The following is a 25556-nucleotide window of genomic DNA, read 5'->3' as shown; positions in this document are numbered from 1 at the left end:
GGACATGTTTTGCTTCTTTCTGCTTGCTGACAGAGAGCTGGTGCTGCCTATTAACATGGAGATGGGTTATTTCATAGTGCTAATCTGTAACTGCTGTCCTTCAGAGTCTCTGCTGGCACAAAAATATAACTAAAATGGTATTAGGAACTTTTGCTTAACACAAAAGTACTGTTAAGACATTTAGGGGCTGAGGACATAGCTCAGTGGTAGAATGCTTGCCTAACATTTGTACAGCCCTGGGTTCAATCTCCAATACCACCAAAAAGATGATGATCAAAGTTTTGTATTAAAAAAAAATCCTACAAAAATATGTGAGAACACAATTTTTGATGGTTTTAAAAAATATTTTAAGGTCATCTAATATTTTGAAAAGACATGAAATGCATACAAAAACTAAATTTTTATATTGCAAAGTATTTTCCAAATTGGTTGGATTTATATAAAATAGCTTTGCTTCAAAACAAAAATAGGTAGAGGTCAAGAATGAGTCAGAGTGTGCCTGTGTTGTGCCTGTGTGTAACCAAGATCACAGCTTAGCTAGTACACTTTTTTTCTGACGCAGTGTTTGTCAGTTATAAAATCAATCTGTCAGATCCTCTGCAGGTGCTGAGAAGACAAGAACAGTCCCTTCTACTACTTGTCCTGAGAAGGAAACATTTGATGCAATTTGTACTCTTGCTTTTTATGGCTTCTCAGAAGCTAATCCAAATGAGGATGGAAGCAAAGCTCTAATAAGAAAGTAAGAAATACCTTTCTCTAGTCATAGCCAAAGATGAACCTGTTTTAAATGGCAACAGAAAAAAATTTCAACTTAACTGGTTAAATAAAATGAATTACCTGAGCTTCTTCCTACAAGCACCTGCAGATGCTATGAGGATTATGAATATTTTACAATTTCTGCATCTTCATGTAAATATCCATATGCTCTTTAAATATTCTCACCCCTCCTATACCACTAAATAAGGGATGACATCATTTGTTAAGTACAAATTTACTATGATAGTCGTTTTAATAACTGAGTTAAATGAATAAAAATAATCCAGTTTAATCATGTCATGACATCATTACAAAAGACACCTCCCGATCGTACTATCAGTGTCTTGTCCCTATTTCTAAAACACAATTAAATTTTCTTATAAAGCAATTATATAAATCAGGTTGTGATACTATACCTTTCATCACAGATCTACAAAAAGAAAGAAAGAAAGAAAGAAAGAAAGAAAGAAAGAAAGAAAGAAAGAAAGAAAGAAAGAAAGAGAGGGAGGGAGGGAGGGAGGGAGGGAGGGAGGGAGGGAGGGAGGAAGAAAGAAAGAATAAAACGGCACTTTGGTGGCAGCCTATGCCTTAAGCCAAAAAAACGACTTTATATCTAAAGTCCCTATTTTTAACAGCTAGTGTAAAATTTCATTCAACTATAAGAAGGGTTTGTTAAAATTCTAAATATAACTCCCCCAATAAAGATATGAAGCATAAGAATTTGGCACCAGAAGAGCCAGACAACAATGACAGTTTATTTTAAGGTAGAGAGTACTGACAGCTAGAAAACAGTCACTGTGGTTCCTTATGACAAAAAAGAAAAAAGAAAAGAAAAAGAAAAATGGCCCTTGAAAACATGAACAGAAATGCTCAATTCCACTCATAAGACAGAGAAAATAAAGGCTACCATGAGACACCAATTCTCACCATCAGATTTGGTGGGGGTCAGGAGGTGGAGGTGGGGGTGGGGTGGAATCAAAAGCTAAGAAAAGCAAAACAGGACCACTGAGGAGGGGAGCTTGCTAATATCTGACAGTATTACATGTGCACCTGCCCTCAACCCAACAACCCACTTCTAGGAATCTATCCTAAATACTGCATTTCCCTAAACCTGAAAAGGGAGCCTATGAAGAAACTTACTCAGCACCCCAAATGACTGGGCCAATCACATGTCCTGCAGCCACCAGGGAGTGTGACAGAGCTGTACAAGAGTGACGACCTCTCTGAACTGAGAAACATATTCCCTGGAAATACTTCTTAAGTGCAAATATACAACAGGGTGTATAAAATATGCAGAAAGGGTAATGAGAATACACATGAAACATTCATGTTTCTAGAAAAAGAAATACAGGGGGTGGGGGTGGAGGTGGGGATCCAGAAACAGATGAAGATATTCACCTGCAGGAAGAAGGTATACAGGAAAATAGGGAACAGGGAAAGGAGGAGATCAGGGCTCTGGAGTATGTCTTTTTTAAAACACAGTTTTAACGTCGAACCATATAAATGTACACATTCAAAACTAAACTTAAAAAAAATGCATAGAGTATCCTACTAATATAAACAGAAACAAATTATTGGCATATCAAAAATTGACAACAGACAAAATTCAGATAACTTTAAACCTTCATGCTTTGGAATATATTTAAGAACAAAAAAGGGAACCAAATCTCAAATTTTACTTAATTCGTTGTCATTTGTGACTTTTATATGTAATCTTTATACTAATATAATTGAAGCCAAGATTCTCCCTGTAAACAATGAGACAAAATACTTTTTTGAAAACCTAGGTCAGATTTCTCATAAAAATGTCTCACTTTTGACATTTATCTGATTGTTTTTCCATAGCTTTAGCTCATTTTTCCATCCTCTCATTTTATGCATACTGGAAGTGTTTGAGTTACTGAGATGGAACATTTCCTGGTGTTCTTTCAATCATACTGTGCATCATCTGGGGAGGCACACTTTGCCTGGGTGTCCCACCCCAGCAGGTGGGAATTGCCAGGTTTCTTCATTTTCAAAGCTCCATTTTTTGCCTTGTAATTTCCCAGCGACAAGTGAAGGGACACTTGGGCACTCATCTCTCCCAGCGCTCCTACATCATTTGATTTTCAGCCTGTGTTGATGGGCTCTCCAGCGGGGATTATAAAGTAGTGATTTTTCTGATTCTTCCATTTCATTTACATTTATTGGTTGGCATTCCTTTTTAAATAGAAGTTTCTTTACCTTTTCCCTTTCCTAAGGCCCTGTACTATCACCATGGACTTGTGGATTAATATTTTTCTAACTCAGTTTGTTACAATTAATAGTAATCATTAGTCTTTCTGTTGTTGGATTTTTATGTTCTCTCTGTACCTGGCGAGGGAGGGTCCCTTCAAGCCATCTGTCGTCCTTCTGACATGACCCCATTAGAGCTTCTGTGCCATCTAGCACATACTACAGGCTTACCTTCTACTTCTCTTGTCCCAAGTTTTGGAATCACTCATCTCTCCAAAACACCCTAGCTTTTCTTTTTGATTTAGGTTTTAGAATTTGGAAAGCATAATGGCTGCTGGAGTGTTACTTCTTATGACCCTTTTCAGTGGACAGAGCTGGGTAATCTGTATACCTGTGTGTGTGTGTAAAATCATGAGCTGGGTGCGGTGGCACATACCTGTAATCCCAGGGACTTAGGAGGCTGAGGTCATAAGCAACTTAGTGAGACCCTATCTTAAAACAAAAACTAAAATAAAAAGGGTTGGGAATGTATCTCAATGGTAAAGGGCCCCTGGGTTCAATCCCCAGTACCAAAGAGATAAACAAAGATAGAGGGGCAAAACACCCAGGTCTGAGTAGCCAAATGGATAGTATGTGGTTGTTTATTGTTCCATTCGTTAACTTTTTTGTAAGCTTAAAATTTTTAGGTGAGGTGCCAGGGATGAAGAATTAGAGATGAAGCTTAAGAAAAAATGGACACATAAATTTGGGTCCTATGAGACTATGAGGACTGACCATGTCTTACTCGTCTTTGAGTTCTTGGTATTTAGCACAACATTTAACACACAGATAACTTACAAAAAAAAAAAAAATTAGGACTATTCGAATTTAAAATACCACTAGTATTTATTGGGCCCTGAAGATGTGCTAAGTAGTACAAAAAGCTTTCTATCCTCAATCTCATATGATCCATGCATGAACCCTGTGGTAGATATTATTATTCTTGTCCCCTTATTACCCCTGGGGGAATGTGGGTCCTAGAGGTGAAACCATTTCCCAGGCAGGGCAAGTTTTCTACGTGTTTTGACTCCAAAGCCTCAGTGCTCTAGTACAAAGGTTAAAGCACATTGCCCATGCCTTGAACACTGCTGTGAAACACGAGTTCCCAGGCCCTCGCATAGGTATGGAACAGGGCTAAGGAATGTCTTTAAGGGGTGCCCCCAGCTAACTCCAATGCTTTGGTACACAGATGGCATTCAAGAAGTGCCACTCATAATACGACATGTATAACCAGAAGAATGAGAAGTTATGTGTGATGTATCAAAATGCATTACTGTCATGTATAACTATTTAGAATTATAAAAAAAAAAAAAAAAAAAAAAGCAGGTGCTGGGTTGTAGCTCAATGGTAGAGCGCTTGCCTAGCATGTGTTAGGTACTGGTTCAATTCTCAGCAGCACGTATAAATAAATAAAGGTCCATCAACAACTAATAAAATAAAAAAGAAACAAACAAAAAAAGAAGTGTCACTCAGAGGCACCACAGAGTGATGGGGCATGTTCCAGAAGGATCTTCAGGGGTATGTTTTGGTACAGCAGCCAATAAAATATGACTGGTATAAATAGAACAGGTTTATTTTTGATCAAATGCCATCTCCAACACATGTGAACCACTAAGGATGGATGAAGGTGCTATACTCTTGGCTTGTCACAACAGACAAAGGTGAAAAAACAAAATGGTGTCTGAAAACCTCAACCTGAGCTTTTGTGATTATTCTGATTTATGACCACTTGTAAGTTGGCACCAATCAACAATATTTGAGGCTAAGACAAATACATTTTGTCTTAGCCTCAAATTAAGATTTCTCTTTTCTTGAAAAAAGCAAGGTCCTCTTCATCTCAGAATGAATGTCCTTTTCTTTAGAAAGCAAGGTCCTCTTCATCTTATCTCTTCTTGTTTGATACCAAAATGATTATAGAAACGTATATATTCTACCTTCTGAATTAATCTTCCAGAAAAGAATAAACTTGGACCTTGTAAAGAATCCTACATAGACAAGGGCTTCATAAATCAAACACATTAACAGAAGCTGAATGACTCTTCAACTCTGTTCAAAGACCTTATATTTATCAGTTTAAAAAGTTGTGTTATTGGTTTGTGTATTATGCATATTCAACCCTTGCAGTAAAATGATGCTTAATTAATGTCTAACCCTCAACATCCTATTAAAAAAAAAAAAGTTCAACTCAACATCAATTTATTTATCACGTAAGTACATGTCTTTTCTTCAAAGATTCATTAGAAACTGACAGAACACCTTGTTGAGAAATAAACATACTTTTTGAATGGAAACTGACAACTCCCTTTGACTTTCTCAGCAAAATGAGACTCTAGGAAAGTTTCCTTTATGCCTGACACATTTCAATTACATCTTTGAATGATTATTCTCTTGTAACCAAAACACATTTTTTCATGTGCTTATCTATCCAGTCTATCATACTGTTACTCTCAGGACCAATGTGAGGCTGATTGAACAAGGTAATAAATACTGTGAATTTATTTATGTTAAATCCAATTAATCACTGTATATATACAAATGGATGTTTAATTATGAAACAAGCTATTTCCCTTACATAAGTTTGCTAAAAATCCACCCAGACCATGAATACTGGAAACACTGATTAGTCTACATGCCATACTACAAATATCTGTTCACATTCCTCCATTTTCTCAACTCTCAAGACTACTAAGGACAAAACTGTGGCTGTAATTCCTCCTGGTTTTCCTTTCTTTTTACAAAAGAGACATAACCAAGTGAACTTTTTATGGTAAGTAGAGCCATGTGCTGCTTAATGATGGGGATGTGTACTAAGAAACATGCTGTTGGCCATCGTGTCATTGTGCTGACATCACAGAGCATACCTAACAAACCCAGGTGGCACAGGCCATGCCACACTTAGCTCTAAGGTACAGTCTGTTGCTCTGAGGCTAGGAAACCCATGTGGCACATCAGTGTACTGCTTGTTGACAACTGTAACATGCTGTAGGTATTTGTATATCTACATGTACCCAACATAGAAAAGGTACAGCAAAAATACTGTATAAAAGATAAAAAATAGTGTATAAAAGATAAAAAAATAATAATTACCCATGAAGGGCAATTACCATGACTGCAGCTTGCAGGACTAGAAGCTGCTATGGGTGGGTGGGTGACCAGGGGTATGAAGGCGTAGGACAGTACTGTACATGACTCCAGAATTTGTAGAATTAGGCTATACTAAGCTAATAAAATATATTTTTATTTCTTCAATAAATTAACATTGGCTTATTGTAACTTTTGTTTTTTATATGCTTTTTTTATTCTTTTGTACTAACATTTAGCTTAAGAAAGAAACACACTGGGAAGCCACACAAAAGTATTTTCTCTCTTAATGTCCTTATTCTAGAAACTCTTTTCTATTATTATTATTATTTTTTTGCATCTTTTAAATGTTTTTGTTCTAAACTAAGACACACATGAGCCCAGGGCTACACAGGGTTAAGGACTGTCAGTACTACTCTCTTCTGCCTCCACATTCTGCCCCACTGGAAGGTCTACAGGGGCAATAGCAGATATGGGGCTGTCCTCCGTGACAGCAATACCTCTTCTGCAACACCTCCTAGAGGACCTGCCGAGGCTCTTATGAATCAGGTCTCACTCTTTTCAGAAACATGTTCATGGTGGTTAGCTTGGTTTGTTTCTGGTTTTCTTCATGAATTTATTTGCTTGCAAGTAGACAGTGCATCATGAGCATTCCTCTCTATTAATGAGAACCATCTTGTGTACCATGTTTTTCAAACTTTTAAAGGAACTTGTTGAGGTCTGCAAAAGCTTCTGCTAAACTCTTCATTGTGACTTCCCTGGGTTTCTTCTCCTATAGTGTTTTTTCCTCATGCATTCTCTTCAACTGTGCACTCACTCTGCAACAGGGATTTGTTTTCATCTGAGAAAAACACCTACAGCAGGACAGAAATGTAACTGGAGTTTGCCAGTAAGAATCACTAGAACTGAGTAGTGGTGAAGGACTGAGTATAGAGTTCAGGAAAGCTGAAACACACAGCAAGTCACTCCGTACACAGACACCAGCATGACTCTGGGGGTCCTCTGGAAGCAGCCCAAGATCACACCAAGCTGCAGGTGCAGCAGACCTGTCAGGCTTTGTCCCTGCTCTCCAGTCACAGGACACTGTGCCTAATTAAGCCAATTAGTTGCTCTCTTCCTTGGGAATTAAGAACTGACTAAAGTGTACTCTCTGTCTGTACTGGTCCCCGGAGGTGAGCAAAGCCATTCAGGTGGTGTACAGAAGCCACTCTTCCCACACACTGAGGAGCACACAAGCCACTTTCAGGGCAAAAGGGGAAGTGGCTGCAAAGATTTTTAATTCTGTCAAAATTTCAGAGAAAAAATTACTGTGTACTGACAATACCCAGTACTTATTTTATTGACTATATGCAAAAACTCTTGTTAGGAAGATAACTAGTGTGCAGGTAAGGTTCAAAACAGTTTAAAGTTTAGGCAAAGGTATTAGGAAGGAAGCAAATTATAGAAAATTGAACACTGATGAATAACAATAGGGCCATAATAAGAAATGTATAAAAAGTTCTTCACATCAAACTCATCTATTCTTCATAAATGAGCACCTTCTCTATTAAGTAGAAAGTCACATTATCCCATTTACAGATGAGAAACATGACCACAGACAAACCAAATGGCCTAACCGAAGGCACTAGTGTCTGATGCAGAGCTCCACACTGCTAACCACTTCACCTCCCGTCTCTCTCTGCTGCAGCAAAGGCAGAGTGGGTGGAAAGCCCAAAGAAAATAGCATGCCTCTTTATCTTACACAGCTAGAATTTGTTAAAAAAAAAAAAAAAAAAAGAAAAAAAAAAAAACCAACTATCCAGCAATCCAAAGTCTGCCTTCAAAAAACAACTATCCAGCAATCCAAAGTCTGCCTTCAAACAAAAAACTAAAATGAGATCTTTGAGACAAGAAATAGAGTAGTTCTAAAGGGTAACAGCTATCCTTGCACATACCTGGTTAGTATTCATGTATAAAATATTGAAGAAAAACTCATCAGTCTTGCTTTGTGTTTATTTTTAAGAGAGTAAGAAAACTGGATAAGCTCTACAGACATCTAAAAAATAAAACTAGTTGAAGGGAAAGACAAACAACTATAAGAAGCAGAACTAAGAACTCTAGCAGTAGAATTTTATGTCAATTTCAAATAGCTCCCCATAAGCCAACAATATAAAAACCATCTCTATAGTTCAGTACAGAATGATAACTATGAAAGTGCTATGCTTCCTCTAAAGGCAGGTGTTTAATTCAAAGTTAGACAAAAGGGAAAAACACTCATGCTTAAGGGTATGACAGACACTCCAGAAGTACTGAGTAAGCTTTACTGAATGTGTGACAATTCTTCTTTGGTCCTCACTTTTAATTGTTCAGCAATATCATATAGGGTTTGTTAAAATATCTTTCATGCCTACGTTGGTAAAACGTAGGTCTCCTCTTCACCTTTTTGCATAATGCATCGTTTTGCCTGATTAAATTAAATGCATAAAATATATATAAAATAGATTTTTATTTTTTGACTTTTCTTGAAGGCTTTTAAAGGTATTTTTCCTAAACTGTACCATTTAATTGTCATTCATAGCTTCATGCTTGAAGACTTGTTACAATCACGACATTTAATGTTCACCAATAATTAACAAAGACCACAAAACAGAGTATTCGAGGAATGTTTCCACTGTGTTTGGGCTGCTTCCCTGCAGCTGTACCCACACTTTCACCCTCTGCTGGCCTGCACACTGACACAGCTATTCACTCACATACTGCTCCCTTCTACCAACCACTAGGGAAAACAGAACCGGGAGCAAAATTAATGTTTTCCAATTAAATTGTGTCTTAATGCTGGAATAGAAAATAAGATTGAATAAGCAAGCACTCTTCTCCCTTAGGCTCTCATTAGATTTAAAATTTTCTAGTCTTCTATTACCATAACATATCAGAATTTTTTCCTTTGAATGAGACTGGTTGGTCTGCTTGTGTTTGGTAGCAACCAAAACAAGTAATTCAGGTCTACCGTTCATTTAAACCACCCAACTGGAACATTAGCTTTAATAGATGCCAAATATATCACAGAGAGATAAAAGTGCTGTATAATTTCGTTAATCTTTACTTAACCATTAAGAATTAGGAAGATAATGAAATCATTCTTAACTTGAAAATCTTTTTTTAAAGAGTACCCAGAAATAATTTCGAACTTACACAGCATATTATAGCATGCTAAAAATGTGGACTACTTATACAAATAAAATAGTCAATGAAAACCCTCACTGCATATATTTATTTCCTAATCTTTCTGAAATGCCATATAATTTTTCTTGAAATAATAATTGGAACATTTTAAACTTAATATGAATTGAGCATTAAGTCTTACCTGGAAATTTAAATAGCAATTTCCTCTATTAAAAAAAAAAAAAAAGAGTTGGAGTTTAACTAATAATGACAAAAATGTATACTTACCAGCTTCTCAATTTCTGATTCAAGATTCTGTATACAGTCAAGTTTTCTCTTGCGACAGCGCTGTGCAGCGATTCTGTTTTTACTTCTTCTCCGGATGTCGTGGATACAGTCCAGCTGCTCTGGGGTCAGCTTATGCATTTTCAACAAGGATTGAAAATCATTTCGAGAGAGTGAAATTATTCGTTGTGCATTAAAGGGCAGTTTTACCTAGAATGTGAAATAAATATTAGTGACCTACTGTATTTTGTTATAATACTTAAATCGTATCTGGGAAGAGGAAGGTCCATTTTTCTAGAGTGCTTACTTTAGAGTTTAAAAACAATAGTTCTCTGTTCCCAATGTCTACACAATCCATTATAATAAAAACTAAAATTGTAATTGGTATTTTTAGCTGACTTGAGCAAGGACTCAAAAGACAAATTGAAAAGTTAGTACTTTTTCAGCAAATCAGATATATTAACACAAATATTACCATACTTTAAATGGAAAAAAAATAGAATTTATTGTACCATGGATTTCTGTAAGTCCCTTTCTTATATACACATATATACACATACACACACACACGGGTATATATATTATATATATGTATATGTGTGTGTATAATATACATATATATATATGTGTGTATATATATGTATATGTATATTATACACACACACACACATACATACATACACACATACACACATACATATATGGGGAAGGTACTGGGGATTGAACTCAGGGGCACTCAACCACTGAGCCACATTCCCAGACCTATTTTGTATTTTATTTTGAAACAGAGTCTCATTGAGTTGCTTAGTGCCTCACAGTTGCTGAGGCTGGTTTTGAACTTGCGATCCTCCTGCCTCCTCAGTCTCCCAAGCTGCTGGGATTACGGGCATGAGCCACCACGCTTGACCTCTAATATATTTTTAATAAGTTTCTCAATTCAAAATTAAATCTATTTTTTTAAGAGAGAGAGAGAAAAAAAATCTTTTTTGTAGATGGACACAAAAATGCCTTTATTTTTATGTGGTGCTGAGAATCAAATGCGGGTCCCGCCCGTGCTAGGTGAGCGCTCTACCGCTGAGCCACAATCCCAGCCCCTATTTTTTAATACTACTATGTAACACTTATTTAATATTGGTATAATTATGCTTATAGTTTCTATAAACTATTTCAAAAAATTTTTGTCTATCAAGGAAACAGTACCTTCATATAATGTACTTTAAAAGCTTCACATTTCACTTGTCAATGAGAAAAAGTTAGAAAAAAAACTTTATGAATATTTTAAAGTCATTTTCAACTTACTTAAATTTGTCCAAAGAAAAAAACTTTTTCTTTTAAATAATATAGTTGTGAGAATCTAGTTAGAGTACCAAAAATACAAATGGAACATTAATCAGTTAGTATGGCAACCTACTTCCAAGCTTATTGATAGTAATTATACAAAAAGTTTTAAATTCTTAAGCCAGGCCCAGTGGTGCATGTCTGTAACCCTAGCTACTCAGGAAGCCAAGGCAGGAGGATCACCAGGTTCGAGGTCAGCCCGGGCCATTTAGCAAGACTCTGTCTCAAAATAAAATAAAAAGGGCTGAAGATGTCACTCAGAGGTAGAGAACTTCTAGGTTCAATTCCAATAACACACACACACACACACACACACACACACACACACACAAAAGTTTTTAAAGATATAATTTGTAAAATTCTACTAAACTGTAATTCTAAACGCTGAATTTATAAATGTCCAAATCTACAAATATAACCCATGTACATACAGTACTTCTTAAAACACCAAATCTACCTCCTTCCAAAGCCAATAAAGTAACAGTCTCTTTCAAACTTACATCATGTAATATATGCTACAAAACCAAAGAAAATGCTAAATAAAGAGATGTAGAGAAATTGAAACACTGTACAATGCTGGTGGGAAAATAGTGCAGCTGCTATGGAAAATGACATGAAATTTTCTCAAAATTTGAAATGCAACTACCACACTAGCTTACTCCCAGATAGCTACCCAAATGAACTTGACTTAAAGGGATATTTTCAATTCCGTATTCATTGCAGCAATATTCACAATAATTAAGATGTCAGTGCCGGGCACTGTGGCATATGCCTATAATCCCAGTGGCTCAGGAGGCTGAGGCAGGCTAGGCACTAAGCAACTGAGTGAGACCCTGTCTCTAAATAAAACATAAAACAGGGCTGGGGATGTGGCTCAGTGGTCGAGTGACCCTGATTTGAATCCTCAGTACTGTACCTCTAAAGAGAAAAAAGATGTTAGAAACAATTTGATTATTCACGCACAGATGAACCTATAAAGAAACTGTAGTATGAATGCACACAATACTCACACAGATGGGAATACTGGGATACTATTCAGCCTTATATAAAAGGAAATTCTGCCATTTGCTACAATATGGATGAACCTGGAGGACATATGCTAGATAAAATAAACCAAATGAAGAAAGCAGATCCCACAGGATCCCATCTATATGAGGTGTCAAAAATAGTCAAACTCATAGAAATAGCAGCATGATGGTTGCTGTGGCTGAGAGCAGAAATAGGTAAGTTGCTGTTCCAGAGATAAAGTCCACAGATAAAGTCTCGGTTACACAACATGCGTAAATTCTAGAGGTCCTCCATACAACAACACTGTGTTAACAGTTAACAACACTGTGTACACCTAAGTTTGTAATGAGCACATCACATACTATAAGATAAAAAGCGACAGAGAAAAATATAGTAAGATTAAAAATAATCTGTAAAATAAGTCCAGATTACAACTTTAAAGAGAAAAATCCAGCTTTTAAAAATTAAACAAAATCCAATTTTAAATTTTTTTTTTAAATAGGCCCTTACTGTAGTTATATTAATACTTTATCAGAAGCAACTCTCTATATACAGAGTACAAAAATCAAGCTTGATGTGATTAATATCAGACTAGCCATATGTAACTCATTCTAAGTAATTACAGTTTTCATTAAACTAATAGACAAAAGGGCTAAAGGGAAAATAAGAAACAAAAAGTGATGGCCATGAAAAACTAGATCAAAGAAAACTCTGCATTAGAAACTACATTCTTAGAACTAGTCACTGCCAAACCACTGCTCAGAGAGCAGTATCAAGTCCAGAGGTCCTTATGGCAATGAGTAACACTGAATATGCAACGCATTTTCCAGGAGTTATCATGTCATGATCACAGAATCATCATTCTCTTTCCTCCTGAGACATGACATTATATAGCCAGTGTGGGGACTCAATCCATGATAAATAAACCTGCTTTAAATACATGCATGCAGTAGGCCTTCAAACTTCATCTTGTTCCTCTGCTGTTGACCATGGTTTCATTGTTACCTGTGTGACCCTCCTCTGCCCTCCCTGAGCCCACTCATACCCTAGTAGTGCAATGATGGCCAGCCCAGGGTAAATCCCAATCACTGGCTGCTAAACAATGAATTAAGAACAGATTCCTGCTCACCTCACACTCCTGTTCTCTGGCTGAACAGGATTCACTGTCGCCTTCTGTGTCAGTCTCAGAATCGTCACCCAAGCTGATTACGCAAGCATAAGGACAAGGTTCTTGCTGGGGTTCTGAAATGTAACCATCGTTTCCAATTTCCAAATTGCTTGAACAGCCTTCGGTACTCAGAGTACTTATAAAAGGGCAGTTGACAGAACTCAATGTTGTAAAAGTCCTCTGAGCTGGTTCTGGGCTCTCACTGATCCTGATACCTAACCAAGGACACTCAGACCGCTTCTGGGAGTAGATTTGCTCTGGGCCATCCTTGGCTACCGCAGGTGATAACTGCATCTGGCAAGGAGAGTCAGTGCTGCAGATATCACTCCAGAAGCCTTTTGCTAGGTGCTCCGCCACCTCTCGCTCCACACTACTGCGATCACTAGATGCAATGCTACCATCATCCTTGGGGCCCGAGTCAGATTTCAAATGAACATCTTGACTTTCACCAAACGTTTTCTCTTCTTGAACACCTGTACCTGACAAGGGTTTCTCTGTTTTCACTGCTGTGGTCTGCACACCAGCAAAATTCAAGTCTCCGTATTGGTCATATGTGTGTAAAAGAGACAAAGAATACAGTCCGTGAGAATCTGTAGAAGAATTGTGGGGGAAAGAAGTCACTTCTGTTTTTTCTGCTGGGCACTGAGAAGCGGGATCCTTTTTCTTCGTTTCTTCATGTTCCATTGCTGATTTGTTCTCATCGCATCTTAAAATCACCTGCAAATCTGCAGAGTCCTGGACTCCCCCGAGATACTCATTTTCACATGTCTCGTTTGGCTGAACAGGAGCAGCATGAACCTCTTTGACACTGGATTCCACAGTGCGGACTCTGTCAGTTCCAAATGCTTTCTGGAATTTTCTGTATTTGGGGCATAAAGAAGGCAGAGCCAGAGCAGCCCCCTTCTCCAAGCACATGGATTCATAGGTCTGACTGGCACTGTCTTGCACGGGAGGTGATGTTTTTACGTTTCCTTGATATCTTTGGAGTTTACACTGAGGCGTCTGAACATTTTTATTTTCCAGAAACTCCTCTACTTCATCAATTTCTAGGTCCTTCTGGTCCAAAAGTGAATATTTAAGGTTTGTTTTCTGACACTGTGATGAAAAGCATTTTTTTCTCAGGCATTCTTGCTGGTCTGCAGTGGGGTCCAAAAACTTAAATTTGAGAAACTGAAAACAGGATTCCTCAATATTGTGTACACTTAGAAATTCCACACACTTGCGCACTTCATCCACATTGTCTTTGCTTAAAATTAGCTTAGCAGTGTAGGCAAACTGAATTAAAGGTTCAAATCCTTTAACCGTCACCTGTTAATGGACAAAATAAAAATAAACACATCATTTGAAAGCTACCTAGTAGATTAAAAAGAAGAAGTAGTAGAGAGATGTATAACTTATTTGTGACAATTATGAAACAGAGATTTTTCATTTGGTAAGAGAAAATATTCTTCTAGAAAATGTAAAATTAAGGGAGGGTGAAAAAGTAGAAAAAGCAAGCTCCCTACCCCCTACTCACTGGGACCTGCACTTACAAATTCTACTCTTATCTGCACATCAATTATGATTTACTCACATGAGGAAAAGACCTAAGACACTACCACGATTCTCTCATAAAGCAAAATTAAAACAAATCATCTATGAAATAAAGCAAGACAGACACCACCTGCAGCTCCCACAGTGAGCTGACAAGTGTCTGTCACTAGCCCAGCTCCACAAAAACCAACCAAACCCAACTACCATAATCTACAAAAGTGGATGTTTTAAGGGTGAAAAAACAATATATGTAAAGCACTTATAAAGAAGCCTTGACCCAAGGCAAAGGCACAGTAAATAGTACCTACTGTCTTTATCTCATGCCCCAAATTCCTACTAATAAAATTTTAAGAGATTCCAATGTTAACAAGCGATCCAAGTGAAGTTCCGAAAGCCATGCCTCAACAGTGTTTCAGCAAAGATTCATGGTAAAAAGTCTTTAAGCAGACTGTACATTTATACTAAACCTGCCCCTGCAAGGGGCCTGCTGAAGCACAGAGGAAGCTTTATCCTTGGTTTAAAAAAAAAAAAAAAAAAAGATGAATTTACAAACTCTGAACTTCTACAAGAGGAATCAAAATATTATTAACATTTATGACCTTTTTAAAAACATGCTAATCTCTGAAAACCTGACATTTAAATGGCTAAAATAAAAAGAGAGACACTACCAAATGCTAGTGAGAATGCAGAGAAACTGGGATCACTCACACATTGCAGGTGAGAATGTAAAATGGTACAGCCACTCTGAAAAACAATTAGTTCCTTATGTACCTAACCGTGTAACAACCACGTGACCAGCTGTTGCACTCCTGGTCTTTTGTCACTAAGAAATGAAGACTTATGTTCACAGAAAAACCCGTACAAATGTTCACAGCAACTTTGTGGTCAAAAATTGGAATCAGCCTGATCTCCTCAATAGTCAAAAAGAATTTTTTAAAAAAGAAAAAAAAAAGTTTCATGCTGAGTCCACTTATGTAACATTTTTGAGATGACAAAACTTTAAAAGAGGAGGACAGATTACTGGTTGCTAGGGACAAGGGATGGAAGCGTGTTTAGAAGTGAGCAAGAGTAGGAAGGAAATGGGTGTGGTTACAGAAAAGCAGCTCAGGTCCTCAGCGTGGGGACTGCTCAGTGTCTTAACTGTGGTGGTTGGATCACAAACATTCTCAGGGGGAAAACTGTACAGAATTTAATACACACAGAGAAATCAGCCCGAGTGATCTGCAGCAATCTGAATACCGTGAGAGAGGTAACAACACCAATACCCTAGCTGTACCATTATACTTCAATTTTTCAAAACGTGACCACTGGGGACATTAGGCAAAAGTGTAAACAGGAACTCTGCATTACTTCTTTCACCTCTACATGAAATTACAATTATGCCCCCCAAATTCTTCTTTGATATTTTTAAAATAAGTTAAAATAACTCAAAGCCTCTAGAATAATTTCTACAATGATGTTTTCAATCTGTCACTATGATGAAACATTGAAAATATTTGAAAACATATATTCATTCATTCTAATTTGAAGGTAAATTATAATATACACATATGCATGATTGTGTCTTTTCTCATAAACCCATAAGTTAAATTTGCTCACTTGGAAAGTCTCATTAAATAACTGGAAAATATGAACCATAATAAGTATGTCTCTATTCTGATTTGTATTGTTCCTTCTTAAAAAAAAAATCAACTATTCTGTAGTTGACTTTTCTGTCTTCTCAGCACTGAACCCTTTAACCTCTGCCACTGTAGTGATAAGATAGCCTATCAGCTGACAAACTAGCCACAGTTCATAGAAGTATGCACAGCCAGCAATCAGCCAAGCTGCAGAGTTAGTTTACAGTTTGTCCCACGTATCCAACAGGGAACTTGCCACCCAGATCCGTCACACACAGGAAATTCTACACACCTTCTCCATATTCCTTACCTACCTCTACTTGTGTCCGAATGCCACAGACTTGACACTCTGCCAACTAAAGAGCAGCCTATCTGAGTCCCCTTTGAGTAAGAATCAGTGTAACCAACACTTGCTCCCCCACAGAGAGAGGTCTCTTGGAGCCAGGATACTGACAAAGTCCCAAGTTATCTCTGAGCTTGAGTCCAAAACAGGCTGAGGCAAAGAATGTATGTAAAAATAGGGCTCAACAAGACAAAACACAGCTGATCCCCAGAAAGAAGAAAGGGGAGAGAAAGAACACTTGTGGCGTGCCTGCTGTCCATGGGGATGTTTTGGGAAAAGGGATGATTTAGAGAACTCTAAACCTAGACACAGGTGTCTATCATGGAAAAGGTCTATAGGGAGAGGAAGTCACACAGTCTGGCCTCTCCAAGCCATGACCTTTACAATGTCTATAACATTAGGTGCGCCCTGAGTTAGTCACTTTGTCAAAATAACAAGAGTGGGTGAATTTCTCCACTGCTCAATAAACATTAACACCCCCAAATCAATAATTTTATAATGTAAATGTAATAATAATGTCTATGAAAAAAGCCAAAGGAATGGGTTGTTGCAGGAACCTGGGTCTGCTCCTCAGCCACCTGACCAGGAGGCTGCACTTTACTATTAGCTTTATGCACCACAATGTGTTTAAGAAAATTAAATTAAAATCACTAGAAACGTGGCCCCTCACCTCTTCTGGTAGAGTAATGTTAAGCTCCGCGTCAGCCTGGCCTACGATTCTGGCGTGGAAGTAACTGCTGCATGCCGCCAGCACTGACCGGTGGGCACGGAACCGTTGGCCCTCCACCAGGACAGTGACGTCGCACAGCACGTCCTTCTTCCGCTGGTCGTTGAGGCTGAGCAGGACGTTGGTGCTGTGCACCGAAGACTCGTAGGCAAACACCGGGTTCTCACGCAGAGACATCCTGCACAGCAGGGGAGAGCATGCTTCTAACTGTCCTCCACCTGCAAGCACACGCCAGAGTTCACCTGGTGAGATCTTGTTTAGAACTTTCTGGGGAACAACCAAGGGTCTTCTCAATGAACATACAGAAGATTCATCTATTATACCTCAAATTGGGTATGGTAAGTTTTTCTAATTTAAGGGAAAAGGTTCTTGGGAGACAGGGAGGGAGAACTTTTTGAACCAAGGATTCCTTGGTTCTCTGAAAATGAATTACTGTGGGCAAATAGATGGGGCTGGGAAATTGGGGGGTGGCATCCCAACCCTGTTGCTTTAGGACACTTGGTAGGTGTGGCAGGGAGGCAGTGGGAGGGTCACACTTTAGGAACACTTGAGTGGAACAGGCATGCCCCATGCCCCACCCCGCTACACCTGAGAGATGACAGGAGAGCTTAGTGCTTTATATCAAGGGACACCTTGGTACCCAACGTAAAAGTTTCTCCAACACCAGAAGAAAACGGCTCACATTTGCCAGGCTGCATCTCGGTAAACTGTCTTTTTATACAGCAAGTCTTACTTTATACTAGAAAAGACAGGCAACAAGGAAAACTCCTTCATCACTAAGGAGATGCTGCATCAAAGGTAGAAACTCATCAAAACGTTAAAATATTAACCGAAATTATCAAAAAATGTATATTATGGGGGGACTGGGATTGTGGCTCAGCGGTAGAGCATTCGCCTAGCACATGCGAGGCCCTGGGTTCGATCCTTAGCACCATATAAAAAATAAATAAAATAAAGATATCGTGTCCAACTACAACTAAAAAATAAATATTTTTTAAAAATGTAGATTTTTAAAAAATATATACTAACATGTAGTAGCCTCCAAATATTTTTTGATCACATACACAAAACTGGCCCCCAAAGGGGGTACTCCTAAACATATATGCTTATCCGTGTATTTCAGCCATGTATGAATATTGTGACATATACACTCTAAACATATAAAAATTGAAAGAGATTTAAAGGGAATATCTGGTCTATTCTTCCGGTCCCCATACTTGTGGAGAGCACCCAGGTGTGTGGACCCCACTGTGGCAATCAGACAGATGGAAGCCCACAAGCTCCTCACATGCACCACTCCTTTCTCTTCTGATGACATCTCACTGAAAACAAGCCCCTCTAATGAGAAGTGAATGAGAAAATGTTTTTGTTTTCAGATTTGCTGTACTGAAAACAAAAATGAAAGGAGACAGAAGGACGTTCTGCTGAAGTTCAGACAGACCAGTCCCCAATCATGGGTGGATGCCATCTCAAAAACAGCTTGTTTTAGCTGCAAACACATGAAAGACATCCATAAATTCTCTTGTACTGAGTGCTTATTTTTAAAGTCCTCATTATGGCTGAAACGTCAGTCTCCTGCAGTGGTACTCTATGAAAATAAAAGCTTTCCTTTTGTGGTTAGACTTCACCTAAGGTTAAGGACCATGGCATATCATTTACTGATTCAGCACAACCCATGAAATCTTTGGTAACTTCAAGATTAAACAGGAGAACTGACTCAACTGTTGGGTTCTGCCCTTAGTAAAGAGTAAAAGTTCCTTTCAGTAACTGTTCTTCATACGTCAGTTATCAACACAAGGAATTAGTGTTAGGAATAGTAAGGAGGAACCATCACTCAAGGAAATGATGTGTCCTTTCGTGGGTGATACAAGGTCCACTGTCCTCCTCCTTGCCCAGCACACACTGGCCTCTCCAGGCCAGTTGGATTCAGCTGACTACTACCCTACTAGGTCCTTGCATCCAAGTTCCCAGCTTTCCTATTCTCTTCTGCCACTTGACTTGTAAACTTTTAAAGGTATCCTATCTTATGTTTATAGTTTGTCACACACAGCACAGCAAGGAAAAACTGTAAAATCAGACAGACCTGGGTCACTATGAATTAAGGGTGTTCAATCTCAGCCCTGTTCACTTACTTTGCATGTCCCCATCTCTGTTCTCCATAACAGCTTTCCAACTTACCATCCCATTCCTCCATCAGTCTCTCTTTCAGTGCACCACCACAACTGGAATCCAAACTCAGAATACCTGTCCCACCACCTCCACCTAGTTCCTCTTCTGTTGAAGACAATCACGAATGTCTTCTCCTAGCCCCTTACCACACCTGCTTCTCTGAGATCTAATCCCATACACCCTTTCCCAGACATACCCAATCTCTTCCTCTGTGTTGGCTTCTTCCCAGTTTTGTGTTTTTCATAAAAATGTTTATGTCTCTCCAGTCTATCGTACCAACTATTAATGCTCTAATTCTGCACCCAGCCCTGAGCTAAATACCAGATGTTGTTTATCTCGCTGACTCCTCACAACTACCCCACATGACACTTTTCTACCCCAATTTTACAGAAGAATAGGAGTATCTTGGCCAATATCAAAAGACCAGTAAGAGAAAGGGAATTCACACCAAGCATTTTTACTTACTTCACTCTTCTATTTCCTGTTAGTATTTGCTAAATGCACAGTATGGAGACGCTGCAGCCATATGGGGAGCTGGATACTTCTACAAGGTTATGCTTGAGAATAAAGAAACCAGCCCACAGAAAGGCAGACACAAAATAAACTAGACCTGAGCTGTAGAAAGAGAAAACTCTGAGCCTTGAAACCCAGAACCTAAAGGTTCTCTGGATGACTCCAGAGTCACCACCTCAAGGTGACTCCAGCAAAAGCAATTCCTGTGCCTTCATTCTTGAGCTGCTGTTTGCACAGCCCTGTGCACCTGTGCCCCCAACTCCTCATCCTGCCACCAGCTGGCTCACTATTTACCTAGACTCCAGCAGAATCATGCCCAGCTCGGACAGATTTTGTAAGAGATCACCCCATGGGTTCACACCCACTTACAGTCTGGCTGCCCTCAGACAGGGTACCAACCCCAAGTCCTACGCCCGCTCTAAGAAGGGGCCATCTTTCTTTAAGTGGACTGAGTGCAGCACATACCAGGATAGATGCTGCTTACACCAGAAACCTGGGACTCACTCCTGACACCTCCCTCAGTCAGGCTCGCAATCCAAATGCTCACCAAGTCCTGCTGCCTCTGCCTTTTAACACTAAGGTCCATTTCTTCCCCTCAGCACTGCCCATTCTAACCTAAGCCATCATCAGCTCTCGCCTGGACAGTGCTGTTTAACTTTTGGCAATGGTACATAAGGTCATGCATGTACAAATAAGGTCATATAAAAATAAAACAAAAGTTTCACATATCAATATTTTATCCTCGCCACACACAAAGTACTCTGTGTTATTTTCTCCTCTACGGGAACAAAAAAAGTTGCCGTATGATCTACTCAATTTCAAGACCAACTAATGGACCATCACTCCACGTACTGAAACACAGGCGCAGTGGCTAACAGCTTAGGGCTTGGAGTTTTATGAGTTCAAATCCCAATTCTGCCACTTACTAGCTAAATGGCCGTGGCTAAATTGCTCAATCTTGTTGTGTCCTAGTTCCCTCACCTTTAAAACAGGGATGATGATACCACCTCACTGGGATGGGGTGACATTTCCATGAGGTGATGAAGAAAACAGTTTAGCACAATGCCTGGCCCGCGGCAAGCAAATAATAATATGAGCTGATGTTTATCATGATGATATTAACGAAAGCCTTACACCCTCTAGGTCCCCTCCAATTCACTTTCTCCCTATCAGAGTGATTTCTTCCCTCCCACAAACCCCCTACAACATCTTCAAAATCCTTAACATGAGCTTCAGACCTCTGCGTCAGGTTTTCCATCTATTAATCCAGCCTCATCTCAAGCTGCTGTCACCTCCAGGCCCACTGTTCCTGCCTTCCTGCCACACTGGCTCCAAGCTCCAACTAATCTCAGGACCTGCACAAATGCCTGCTAAATGAGCTTCAGCTGCCTGACTCCTCACCTTTTACGTCTCAGCTTAAATGTCACAAATCTTGTCTGGCTGTTCTCTGCCAGACCCCAAGCATGTAACAAAGTACCTGGTCCAATACCAGTTCTTGCTTCTGAATGAGTTACTTGGCATCTTTAATACAAATCCCAAACTCATATTATCTAGATCACCTTCCAAACACAGTCCAGTCAGCTGTTCCAAAATAAATGGAAATGTCATGGAGCCAAGCATGCACAAAGTTCTTAGATGGCTTTTCCAGAACCACGAAAGGCAAACAGGGCCAGGCTCAGTACTCTGGGAGCTACAAACATACCTGCAGACAACTGGCCAAAGAAAAGCACAGGTTGCAACTATAAACTCAGCCAATACAAATGACCTGCATGAATGAAGACGCCGTGCTCACTGCTCTCAGCAGCAGTGGGCACTACATAAAGGCGCTCTGGAAACTAAATCTTTCTAATTTTGAAAGCTAAGGGGTCAGTAATCCATTTTTCCCCAATAATTCAACTATATACTGACTGTACCAAATAATAGCACTACTCCTTCCAACTTCTCTTATTCACGTATTTTTTGTGGCTCTGGGGATTGAACCCAAGGATTTGTGCGTGCAAGGCAAGCACTCTACCAACTGAGCTATATTCCCAGCCCTCACTTCTTCCAACTTCAATCAGACTAGCATTTTTCAGACCTGAAAAGTAAAATATAACACTCGAGCCTTTCGCATCTAAACTTTTATTATTATTAAAAACAAATTTAGAGTCTCATATTACACCTGAATTTTCATATAGTCTTGGAAATATACACTATTATTTTAAGTCAAAATAAAGTTTACTGACCTTAGCAAAATGCTGGGTCACTGGCTAATGCTGATAAAGGATGAATAAGCAATTTGAAGCTTCCTGTACCTCAACTTGCAACAACTTCTGCCAAGTTAAATTTTAATACATTTACTATTTACAAGCCAAGTTAAGTTTTAATACAGTTACCATTTACAAGCCAAGTTAAGTTTTAATACAGTTACCATTTGGTATTTCTGCTTTCAAAATAATACATAAAATAAAAGAAGATGCTGTGACTTGACCATATCTTAATCATGTTATAGAAAATAAAATTCTATGGTAAATGTGAGATTATGGATCTAGGTCAACAACACTTCGTACACTAGAAGTTTAGAAGAAAACTCTGTCTGAGGATAAAGTCCAGGATTAAAAAAGAGCTAGAATTTTATTCACCTGAAGTATCAAAGGACCATGTTGTTTCAATTCTCAACATGGAGGGGTATGATAAATAACCTAACATCAAGCAGAACGCCACCTCTGGGGGGAAGAGGAATGATCTGCATAACCACTTACACAGGCAGTGACTTCACAAAGGCATGTCTGCGGTAAGTCTTCACACAGAAACATCTTTCTGATCAATTTTAATTTAAGCATCATATTCAATCAATTTAAAAAATTTTATAATCGTGCTAGTCAAGGGTCTATGTGTGTGTATCTAGCCATAAATGGTGAACATTTGACATTGAAGAAAGCACATAGGGGCATTTGCTGGGCTTTTCTATAACAGTCATGTGCTGGATCTATGCTGCTGGGTGGACTTATCAAACCTGCCTTCCCCTGCCAGGTCTGATGAAGCCTAGCATCGGCTTCATCACCTGTCAATTACTCCTGCCTCACTCAATTCCAGGGCAGTCTTAGATGGCTCAGAACCCAGGCATTTCCCCCTGACCACCACATCTTTCTTTCCATGACATCTTTCTTGGCTCTCACCTAAGCTCTAAAATTCTCCAAATCACTTAATGTTGTAATATGCCCACTATTTCCCATATTGAGTGTTCTGAAATGAGGCGAACCTTATCTCCAGTTTTTCTAGGGGATGGCAAAGACCCAACAGTACCATGTGGACTCTATGATTCCCATACAGACCAAGTTGAGAGTTTTTCCATTTACCTTCCTAACATTAAAAATTATACAGTTAAGTCATGAACCTTTTATTACATTTACTAGAACTAACTCCATATCTAAATTTTGAAATGAAGGTTAAACTTAGGGGGAGGAATCTGTACTGCTAGAGAAGTCTGATGAAGTCGTTTTTTACATAGTCACCTACTCAGACATCAGGAAAAAAAAAAAGATTTTTCACTTCCGAAATTAACAAATCCAACTTAGATAATTCTGGCTCATAAGTTTAGAGAAACTGGAAAAGAATTCAGGAAAAAAGAAGTGGAAAAAAACAGAAAATCCAAGCTGCAGATCCAAAACAAGACTAAAAGGTCCACTGTACCTTCTTACTACAAAGAACTTAGGAAATAATTAAGTCTTTTATTTGCTTAACACACTTGGCAACCACTTAATTTTTAAAAGGACTGGTATATCTCTCTGGTATGAAAACATGAACTAGCAACCAGAACTGGTTCATATAAATAAAACTTATTTATTGAACACATACTTTTATTATGCATTTGCAACCAGTATTTTTAATCAACTTTCATGTATAATTTACATAGAATGAACTTAATCTATTTAAAACACATAATTCAATAAGTTTTAACAATTGTATATGCACATGAAACCACCATCAACACTGTCAATAAACAAAAATTTCCATCACTCTCAAAATTCTACACGTCCCTTTAAGATCTCTCCTTCCCTATGCCCCTGACTTCAAGTAACCAATGATTGCTTTAAGCCACTAGAGATTAATGTGCATTTTCTTTTATTTTTATGTAAATGGCATCACAGTATATACTCTTGTTTGGGGTTTCTTTCACCCAACTGAGTGACTTCAGTATTTATTCATGTTGTGTGAATCAGATGTTTGTTCCTTTTTATTGCTTAATAACAATCCACTATATAGTATGCTGCAATCTGCCCATTTAACAGTTGATAAACTATTGTACTAGAGTTGGACAACTACCCTGTTCTCAGTATGGGGGTTAGTCCAATAAAGCTTCAATGAACATCTGTATGGAAATATACTTATTTTCCTTGGGTAAATAAATACCTAGGATTAGAAGAGCTGAGTCATATATGGTAGGTGTATATTTAACTTCCTAAAAATTGCTGAATAGTTTTCCCAAGTGATTATGTCATTTTACATTGCTACTAGAGCATGTAACAATTCTAGTTGCTCTACATTCTCATTAACCCTGGGCAATGTCATCTTTTTAATCTTAGCTCTCCTATTAAACGTACAGTGGTATTTCACTGAGGTTTTGACTTGCACTTCCTGATGACTCATGATATAGAGCATCTTTTTATGGGCTTATTGGACATTTCTATATCTTCTTTTGGGAAATGTCTACTTAATTCTTATAAGCTTTTTAATTCTTATTGAGTTAGAAGAACTAGTAGAATTTTGATTAGGGTTGCAATTGAAACTATGTATCTGGGCAGAACCAAGAGTTAAACTGAGTCCTCTGGTATACGAATATGGCATTGTTCTCCATTTAACTGGGTCTTCGTGTTTCTCAACATTATCATGATGTTTTAGTAAAGGTTTGTGCATCTTTTATTTAATTTATCCCTGAATATTTCATGAGGATTTTTTGTAGCAATGTAAATAGACTTGGGTTTTTAAACTTCACTTTCAGTTTTTGCTGCTCCTATATAAACAAAAAATATAATTTTTAAATATTACCATGTACTCTGCAATCTTAATTCACTGTTCTGACAACTGCATTGTAAACTTAGGATTGTCTATGTACATGAACAATCATGTCACCTACAAATAGAGAGTTTACTGCTTTCCCATCTACATGACTCATTTTGTTTTCTTACCTTATTACAATGACTGAAAACTGAGTGGTGAGAGTGGGTCCTTGCCATCTGTCTTTAAGGAAAGTGTTTGATATTTCATCATTAATGTGATGTGACTATAGGTTTCCTAAGATGAATAACTGATGGGTAGAGAGGGAGGTTCAACAGTTACTATCCCAGTTAACTTAAGGATCCCACAAGAAACTCAGAAGGGAGAAAAAAGAAAAGCAAAGAATGAAATTTTCAAAAATCCCCCTAAAGAGTGAGTTCCAACACACTTGGCCTTCTCTAAGGTATGCCTATTATCACCGTCCTAGTACTCACACCTCAGACATCACAGGACTCCATCATCAGGGGCTGAACACGAGAAGGTTGGAAGGCTGTTACCAAGGAGCACAGGTAAGGCCTTAAAGACTCTGTCAGCAACTCACCAAGTAACAGCTAGCTGCTCTAGGGACCACTGGAGGTGGACATC

General features: G+C 38.4%; 1 protein-coding gene across 4 annotated transcripts in view; it reads right to left on the bottom strand.

The window, feature by feature from the left end:
* Positions 1-25556, bottom strand: part of Bach1 (BTB domain and CNC homolog 1) — a 43335-nt gene that overhangs the window by 5511 nt on the left and 12268 nt on the right. For 3 of the 4 annotated variants that reach the window (XM_078044504.1, XM_078044505.1, XM_078044506.1), the window contains exons 2-4: positions 17196-17470; positions 12992-14338; positions 9520-9726 (exon numbers count right to left, since the gene is read on the bottom strand). In XM_078044504.1, the coding sequence (XP_077900630.1) occupies positions 9520-9726; positions 12992-14338; positions 17196-17429 (1788 nt within the window). In that variant the 5' untranslated portion in view covers positions 17430-17470. The remainder of the gene's footprint in view (positions 1-9519; positions 9727-12991; positions 14339-17195; positions 17471-25556) is intronic. The other variant, XM_078044507.1, reaches the window with a different exon arrangement.

This window comes from Ictidomys tridecemlineatus, chromosome 3, assembly GCF_052094955.1.
Source record: "Ictidomys tridecemlineatus isolate mIctTri1 chromosome 3, mIctTri1.hap1, whole genome shotgun sequence".
Taxonomy (NCBI): Eukaryota; Metazoa; Chordata; class Mammalia; order Rodentia; family Sciuridae; genus Ictidomys; species Ictidomys tridecemlineatus.
Note: the sequence above shows the minus strand (reverse complement) of the source record. Positions and strands in the feature narration are given on the sequence as shown.